Raw genomic sequence first — 9,648 nt, forward strand, 5'->3', positions numbered from 1 at the left:
AATTCAAAAGCTTTTTTTTTTGTTAAGAGGTGTCCAAAGAAATATCCACTAGTTGCAGTCAAATTTGCATCAGAAGCTGCTTGCTCAGGAAAGATTTCTCCCTCCAAGTACTTGTAACACATTGCACTGCCAAGATGCTACTCAAATAAATTACTTTCTGATAACATTTAGCTGATACAACTGCCTACAATGTGGACAGTCATGTACACAGTACAACAGTGGATTTTTGCAGCAATGGAGAAATAATCAGAAATTGGTTCTACGTTCAAGATGATAGCTCATGTGTTACTTTTTGCAAACATACGGTCCCCTCTAAGGGTAAGGTGTTGGAGCTGGTATTGTAGCACTTCTGTGTCAGCAGGTTCCTTAATGCTCATTTTGTCTAAATTGAGGTAGTCCAGGGATTTTGAATGAGCCCTTTTACCTTTTAAAAGGCAAAGAGGCAGGGGACCATGAAGTGCCTTGTAAGGTTCATATGGCAAAGCCTTAGTGCATTTATCCCCTGAGCTGGGCATCCGTCTCCTCCTCCTTCCATTTACTGCTGGGATTTCATATGGTTGATAGTACCTACTTCTAGTTTTGTACAAACGGGAGGAACGTGTAAGTCCTGAATCAAGCTGTTTGGAGCGCAAGTTCAGCCCAGATTCCCCTTTATGCTCTTCACTTCCTGTGCACTTTTGGGCTAATTTTAGCAGCTCCTCTCCAGTCGTGAAGCCAACCAGGTAGTTAGAATCCATGTGAAGGATCTGATATCCCGCAACTGTCCGTCGCATTGGTGAGCAGGGGGTACTGGAACAGCGGGGCTTCTCTGCTTCCATCCTGCCTGCAGGACTCACCTCTGCAAGAGGCACAGGGAGGGTGGATAGGGTAGTTCTGGACTCTCCATTTATGTCAACTTCCATTTTAAACACAATGCTATCCTCCTAAAAATAAAACAGAGCTTGATCAGAAATAGAGCCTTTATGCAACATGAGGAGTTGAGAGAAGATCACAGAAACGAGATTTTGTATCATCCAGAAGCTATGATCAGTACTTCTCTATTCAGCCTTGTCTTACGCTCTGGAGGGTCTTGCCTAACAAAACTATCACCAACATCTGCCTTTTAAAATTATCTTAGGTGTTTTTAATAAACATTTTTTAATAAATTTTTTTTAATAAAAGACATAATAAATTTACTCCTGATACTCTTAAACGTTAAAAACATTCTTGAGTAGTATTGCACACAAAAAAGATGCAACTTTTTAATTCATTTTTTCAGCCTTTCTGTCAATTTCATTCCTTATAGTCTCTCGCCTCTGAGGCCACCTACATCCTTTAGGACATCTGCAGCAACTGCTCCGATACTCAGCTGTATATTTTTTCTATTGACAATAATCTCAGTAAACAAACCTTTAAAAAAATGTGTCTAACAGCTATTACCTCAGACAGGCACAACCACAGGCCAGACTTGATCTAGTGAGGGTGCTGCAATGCTTCCATCTTCCAGATGTGAAGACAGCTTGCTTTAGATTCAAAGAATGGCATCCTGGCTGTTCAACAGCTGCCTTTATAGGTCACAAGCAACCCTCCTCCCTCCTAAAAGAAATCTATCATCTTGTTCACAATCAACCGAATTCATACTATTTTATTTTAATGTATTTCTAACAAAGGAAACAGTATACTAGCATTTAATGAATATAGCATAAGATTCTTACAAGTATTCTGAATTCTATGGTATTTCTTTTGAAAACAGGTTATTTTGCCCTGACCTTTCTTCCCTCACAACTATTCCATTTGGTGCCTGTACAGACACAATTGTCTGCCACAAGCCATTACGATCTCTAGCATGGAAAGACAAGGTCAGACACCAGTGGACGCCAGAACACAGAGAAGGCTTAATTCTTTTCATTTCTTTGTTTTCAGCATCATCTATACCATCTCGATGACATAGCTATTTCACAAAATAGAAAGGTCACACTTGTTTCCAAATCCATCCTTCCTTCATTGTCAGCCTCAGCTTTGCTTTGAACAGTAGCAGTAGCTCTCTAGACAACATAGTTCACAAAAAATTCAGCATAGCTTTATAATGTTTAAAGGCAATGAGACTTAAAGAAGAAAGGAGTTAGTATGCAAATGTCAAGCAGAAATACAATTCTGAATTTCATTATTGATAAGTGTAAACCACATTTGAAATCTCAGTAATGTTTCACAAGTGAGACTGACTTAAAACATGCTGTTATCAGTTTGCAGACTTTTAAAGTTGCTACTTGCTGCCATTCTGAGGCTTAGGAGGTCAAAGGCTGAGCAGCAAAGATGCAACAACCAAGGGAATACTTTATTTAATCTTCTGCAATTAGATACCCCAGAAATTCCATCAAGATCAACATCTATTCATTTGCCTTAAAAATAAGAGTGGAAGCAGTGTGCAAATCTCACTTGCAAAAGAAAATAATCTAGCCTCATGCAAAGTTTAACCCTACCTTTTCTCTGTTCAGGGACTGGGAAGTAGCAGTTTAAGTAATGTTCCCATCTCTGCTTCCCTGCTTAGTCTCAAATCAACCTGCTGCTCCCTATGCTAATAAACAAGAAGTAAACAAAATCCCCATAGTTTTACTGAAGAGGATTTTATCTGCCATTGACAAACTTTCATTATGGAGAAACTAAGACTAAAGGAGCATTAGTAATAAATGTACCTTTTCAGTTCTCACAATCATAGTCTACTTGGGATTCTCCATTACCAGTTTCGTGTAGCATCGCTTCTACAGATACACAGATAGACTTCATCCACTCAGCTTTTAGGCATTTTGAATTTAACAATACAGGTGACAGCAAAAGCTAAATAAAGAATTAAAATACTGAAGCAAACCAAACACCAAAATTTTTCTCTGAAAAAAATTCACATAGAACTCAAGAATGTTGCCCACTATATTTAATGGACTTTGAAATATATTTACGGAGTCAACTAAAACTTTCAGAATAGCAGAAGCAGTCATGCCTAATTCAGCACCATACCTAGCAGTGAGATAATAAACATGGTAAGGTTTCAGCCACTGAGTTAAAGATATTCATGACAATTCCTTAAGTAGAAAGTACAGTTCCTGCACTATCAGGAACGATGATTACTGGAGGCATAGCACAAAAAAATTTTACATTAAAACTTTTGGCTACCCTGTGGTTTTAGCCAAGAAACCTAAATATTTAACTGTTTCTGTTCTTCTAATTCACAATTTTTACCCTGTAGTTCAGAAATCATTCCAGTAATCTTCTAGAAAAACTCAATGCATTCTGTTAAAAAGCTGAAATGATGCTAGAAAAAGTATAAGTGATAGAAAAAGATATAAATAAAATAGTCATACAGCAAGGTTATAAATGAATCATATTATCTAGTCACATATAAACAGCAACAATAACAAAAAAAAAAAAAACAACAAACCAACAATCACTTGTCACAGCAATACATGCCCTAAGGAAAGGGAGGGAGGAAAAGATGTCTTCATGCCCTTTGAGCTAAAAAAGCCTTGAGAACTTGAAAGCAACACAAAGGCTCTTCTCAGGACACAGCTTTTAAAATTAATTTACTTCTGCTTGAAACATGCGTTGTGTGGCCTGGTAACAAAAAGCAATCAACTTTGAAGAGTAACTACAAGCAGGAGGGAAGGGGGCAGGAGTTCACTGCTGAACGATTACCCCTCACTGGCCAAAACAGTACAAAGGAAATAGAGCAGCAAAGTCAGCAAGCTCCAGCCTAGTACTTCAGCCTGAAACCACAAAACTTCCATTTCTGTGCCCCAGTGCAAAGAACAACCATAAAACCAAGAAATCCAGCAGACACTTGAAAGCAACAGAAACATCAGGAGCTGATGCCATAAAGATCAGAAGCTCAAGGTACGAGCACCACTAGCTGGTGAGAGAAATGACTGGCCAGCTCAAGAGGCAGAGGTCCAGAACTCAGTATGTATGTGTTCAGCTGTTCTTTACAAAGACTTTTAACCTGAGCTACTCAAGCTGCCATATGACTTCAACATGCTTTGTCTCCTTATCTAGTAAAAATAGGATAGAGAAACATTATTTAGAAGACTTCTGTAAAAGAAAATAATTTGATAAGATTCACAGTATCTGTAAGTGTAGATATCTTTACCTACAAATACATATTTAAAAATTTTAGACTGCAATTTTAGGCCATTTCTGTAGTTATAAGGCATTACATGACTACTATTATGTTCATTGCTGTGTGGTGGTGTAAGCTCATCAGTAATTCTCAGCATCACTTATAATACTGAAAAAACAGCACCCAGCATTAATTATAATACTGAAAAAAAAAAATAGTACTTCAGCTTAAAAGCGTTATTTCTTCAGATCACAGCTGCCTTATCTTCTTGCTTCTTAAAGAGAATGACAGAGCAATGCCAATTCAAGATATATAATTAAAGATTTACTACAGAATCAAAACATGGAGAAGAGGAACAAGATGGCATATCTTTTTCTTTGCTGCTGCTTCACATACTTAAAAAGTATGGAAAGTAACTGAAAATAATAGTTGCCAAGAGGATTCACTTGACCAATACATACCAAAAGTGCTTCCAGAATACAATTCACTTCATTAAGATTTCACAAGATTTTATCAAGTCTCTTTATACTATAAAGCAGGCTCTGCATATAAATTAATCTGACCCAATCCAGCTAAATATTGAGAAAATTGTCTCAAACACAGAGAAGAGGGATAATGAGTAGAAATACTAGGTTAACTACTATAAATCATTGTGTTACCTCAAAGAATACATTAATACAGTCGGGATAGCTCTTCAAGGGTAAAAACATCAAAACCTCCACGTTTTGCAAGTATAAAGGCTTTCTGATTATTGAATCTTTCATGAAGGTGTCAGATACCACTCAAAGGTTAGCATGGAAAAAATCAAAACCAGACATATATGACACATTAATGTCTAACATCACACCATGCCAGTATATGCACTGTAAATCATTTGTTGTTGGACTAAACTCTTGCTATGTGCTCTTACTGCACCCAATGCCATCTTTTGCTTGGGTTTTTTTCCTGGTCATTTGTTATTTTTTTCAGTTGAATGTATCACTTACTGTCTTTCTGAGGAGAGAAATGTAAGTGACTCAAAAAATATCAACTTTAGTTACTCAATGTTTAAAGAAGACAAAGAAAGATGAAGATGTGTTTTCCTTGACACTCCTACACTTTGTAGAAACTCTGCATGATTTTAAAACCACCACAGTAAGTTGCTCTCAGCAAAAGAACTAGTTCTCTGTAAATTGGTATTTCCATTGTTACTTATCTTCAACTAGAATATGAACTGATTTGAGAAGATGCCTTTTTTTAGGATGAGCATTAAATTTCTGTCCATCCAACTACTGATTTTATTTTTTGAGAACTGATTCTTTTTTTTTCCCTGGATGCCAAGCCTGCAGGTAGTACCATTCAAGAATCAAAGATCTGTGTCACTGATAAAATGCTTATAATCGCAATAAGCAGATGGCAGAATGGAAAGATGGTAATAGACTCAGTGATACCAGCTCTGTAAAAGAGTCAGATATATTGGATAGAGATATTAAGCCAGTTTTGACACCTCCCCTTCTCTGTGCTGCCATTACTTAAGATATACAATGCACTTAGAAGATACAAGGTTTGCCTACCAAACATCAGCAGTAAGTAAAGTCACCCAGCACATCTGAAGCCAGCACATATTTTTAATTATTTCAATTGTCTCTGTCTGTGAAGGGGAAGAATGAGGTCTATAGCTTCCTCCTGCAGTCTGAAAAGAAAAATTCACATACATATAGTACGTGCTCTTGGAAATGTCATCTTGTTTCTCTGTCACTGAAATATGCTGATGGAATTATGTACTCGTAGAGCAAAGTTTTCTGGAAAGAATTATTTCCAATCTGCAAGTAAAACAAATGAAATATTTGGTTAAAAGGGAAAAATCAAGCTAAAATTCAGCTATGTAAGAGAATCCACAAATTTGTCACATTTCTTTTCCTAGAGCTGGGGCAGCCAAGCCATAGACTTTGAGATATATGCAGCTTGTAGGTTCTTCCAGTGCAAGTTGGTGATACTGCTGCATGTACTGCCAGAGCCAGATGGTTGATTTTAGCCATGCTCATTCCCTTCAGCTGAAGGGACTTAAGACTAATGTTGCTTCATTATACACTTGAAGGTCCTCTATAATAGTTGTGCTATGTGTTATGGAATGATACAATGTTTATAGAGACAGAGAAGAGGGGTAACAATAAAACCAAACCAAACCAAGAACATCAGAGAACAAGCTCATGAAAGGTATCAATAAACTATACACACTCTTCAACAACTCTTGCCCTTCCTGAGGAGAAATTCCAAACTACTCGAAGCTAAAGAAAAAGAGAACAGAGGTAATATTAAATCATTGCACCACATGAGACAACATTCAGATGCAGTAAGAACAAAGTTTAGCACAGATTTTTTTCTCAAAATTACACGCAAGAAAATGAAATTATGCATAAAGCATATGTTATGACCCTGCAGGCCGTAAGGAAACAGATGAATGGATATTACTGAATTAATAAACCCAGTGCAATAACTTCAGGATGTGATGCAAAACAGCCTACAAAACGACAAGTGAAGATAACTACAGAAGTGTATTGGGAGAGGGGGGAGGTTCTTGTCAAAAAGTGAAGTATTGAGCCCTTCAGCAATCCAGTATACTGGACAATAAACACCACGTAGTTTATACAGAACAAGGAATCGATTTAATCTTCTTTTGTAAAACATTTAATAATTTCTAATAATAAGTCCCTACTGCAAGAAGCAACAACTACTTAACTAGTTTGTTAATTCTTGTCATTAATGCAGCTTTAAACAGAACACAATTATGATCCAGGCTACCTTTTAAAAATTAAGAGGATCACAAATGAATTACCAAGTAACTACAACTGGCAACGCCAGCAACCAGCTCAGACCAGATCAGCATGACAGAGCATACAATTTACACAGAAAAGAGACAGATGGAATTTCAAGAGTCGGTCCAGGTTAATGAATTTTGTATGAGCAGACTTAGCAAACAGGGAAAGTAAAAGAAAATGGCAGGAAAGCAAGCCATTTAACTTCTAACATCTCTTTGCCAAGCAATATTAGGTGGAAGTATTTAACAGATGGTAACTTTTCTGAAATATTTAGAGTCCTTAAATAAACACTGCAACTTCCTTGCTGGATGGAATCACAAATTAACACTTCCCCCCGACTCTATCAGTAAGCTGATGCTCCTGGACAGCATAAAGATAGCTGTTTACTATTGTTACTCATCAAAAGATGAAACAGTGAGATACATGTAAAGAAGCTGATGCACACTGTAAACCAAATAATTTTTATTCTTTAGTTAGTAAGTTAAAAGAACGTTTTCATTATAGTTGCATTTTATTTCTCTGTATTTTTGATATTCATCTTCTCATAACATTCTCTTCTCTCCAGTTTCAGGTTAGCACACATGGAAAAAAAAACCAACAAAAAACCATACCACAACCTGACTTGTCAACAAAAATTAAATTGTCTTTTAAAATAATAAAGATAGATAGGGCAGTCTCCTATACTGCCACGTCTGAAAATATAGCTGTGCAGATATTATTTTGAAACTATCAACCTAAACAGTAACAATATATTCAGCCTTTGACTAGGAATAGCTATTCACAGAAAGATACTAATTAAAAATAACACCCACTCAAAGATATCAGGAAAAATATGTTTAATCAATGCAATTTAGGGGGTTTTGTTTTCTTTTTTAACTGAAGCACTTGAAATGACTAGTTTTTTGTCTTAACTTTCTGCAATCTGCAGCAGATATCTAGGTGTTTGTTGGGAAGGTGTCTCATTCACTTATACCATCCACAATGTTAAAGGTCACTTCCTCAAACTTACTAGTTATGTATATAATGGCTTTAAAGTTTTGTTCTCTGCCTCCTTGTCAAATGCTCCTTTCCATACTTAAACGCCACCTAAAAACAAGTGTTGAAGTGTAATGCAAGTATGGAATATAAATTAATAAAAACCCAACAGGACATACAAGTACAGTAAATTTGTATTAAACTTACAACTAGTGCAAACAGAAAATTTTGTCCTGAAACATCCAGTTCATCTGACTTTACCATAACAGACTGCATTTGGATATAATTATGCATGCCTGGTGGTCAAGCTGGCACCATAAGGCTGGTCAAAGAAAAAGAGATTATAAGGAAAGCCATGCTACAATGTCGGTACTGTTATGCAAGAACTTAGTTCAATGATCGCACTGCCACTGCCTCACTTCCCTCTGTTTCAAAGTCACTGTCGAGAACCACTCTCCTGCATCTTCTAAGAAGTGCCCTTCCTCAAAGGAAAAAAAGAAAATAATAAGAAAAGCAAGCACACCAGATAAGAAAGAATATGGTTCAAAATACACCAACAGAAGAGAGGTGGGAGGAGAAGCTTTCAGTAAGGGAGATGACTGGGAAAAAGTAGGAAGACTAATCAGTTCTGAACACTTCTACTCCCCATGGCAAAACAAAGCATCGGTTCTGCAGTCCTCACTACACACCTCCTGGAAGTGCTCCAAGGACTTTTACTGTATTCAGGACAAGCTGTGTCAGAAGTCGGCCAACTGCTGGTACAAGCAGCAAGTCCTTCTCCCCACCACAGACCCTGCCCATCACTCCCACTGAGATCTATGTAACCACAAGCTCGTGCCATTGATTCATTTCCACATGCAGCCATGCAAACATGTATGTATGTACAGTGATGTACTGCCCCACTCTACAGAGCACACTAACAAGTGAAGATATGTTCACAGAAAACATGTACTAATGCACATCATTTGCTATTTTCTTTATAATAGGTACATACACACTCACACTTGCACCAGCTAAAACTCCTACGTAAAGTAGCATATAAATAACTTACAAAGAAATTAAGACCTGAGACTATTTCCCTACTCACCTGTAGACCACTCAAAACAGGACCTCAACTGTTCAGAAACACTACCGCAATATCTTAATATGCGGAGACATAATTGGCAAAACACGCCTGCCAATAAACCAAGGCAGCTTAGCAAGCTTCATACTCTGTCAAGTAATGCTTCAATGCACGTTAGAGTGCACAAACGCAGTCAATGAGTATCATGGACAGTACAATCAACATTTAAACAGAACTTTGAGCCTCGGTTTACCCTTCACTAAGCAAGATTTATTACAGAGAAATACGAAGTCACCCATAGAAAGCTGGGCACTGGTGCACTTTGCTACTATCAGATGAACAGCAAGGTCACATTCAGGTTCAGCACTTGCCTAATAGTATTAAGAATGGTATGGGGGCTGCTGATGGTTACAAGTTGTAACTGAAGAGAGCTATAAACGGCTATGAACAGATACAGGTGCTAACAGCTGAACTCGCGGCTTTTCCACTGTTTACACTGTTACTAGTGGCTGGCACACAAAGTGCACTTCAGCAGCCCCGCCGCAGGCTGTGCAGGCCCCACATGACAATTCCCCGGGCTTCCTTCGGCACGCGGGTACCTGCGCCAGCACCCCGATTTCCTCCTAGACCTACCCGGGTAGCTCCAGGAACGCTCTGCGGTGCTCCTCACTGCCTGCTTACTTCCACTGCCTTCATCAGCTGCTGCTGGGGAAAGCAAAGCAGCC

General features: G+C 37.9%; 1 protein-coding gene across 1 annotated transcript; it reads right to left on the reverse strand.

Annotated features, from left to right (window-relative positions):
- Positions 1 to 278: 278 nt before the first annotated feature.
- LOC104156787 (chromosome unknown open reading frame, human C5orf30) lies at positions 279 to 9,619 on the reverse strand. Its single transcript, XM_009697364.1, has 2 exons — positions 9,605 to 9,619; positions 279 to 923 (listed from the first exon to the last, which is right to left on the reverse strand). Exons 1-2 carry the CDS (start codon positions 9,617 to 9,619, stop codon positions 279 to 281), a joined length of 660 nt encoding a protein of 219 aa, XP_009695666.1.
- Positions 9,620 to 9,648: the final 29 nt, after the last annotated feature.

The sequence above is a fragment of the Cariama cristata genome, unplaced genomic scaffold, assembly GCF_000690535.1.
Source record: "Cariama cristata isolate BGI_N322 unplaced genomic scaffold, ASM69053v1 scaffold13193, whole genome shotgun sequence".
Lineage (NCBI taxonomy): Eukaryota > Metazoa > Chordata > Aves > Cariamiformes > Cariamidae > Cariama > Cariama cristata.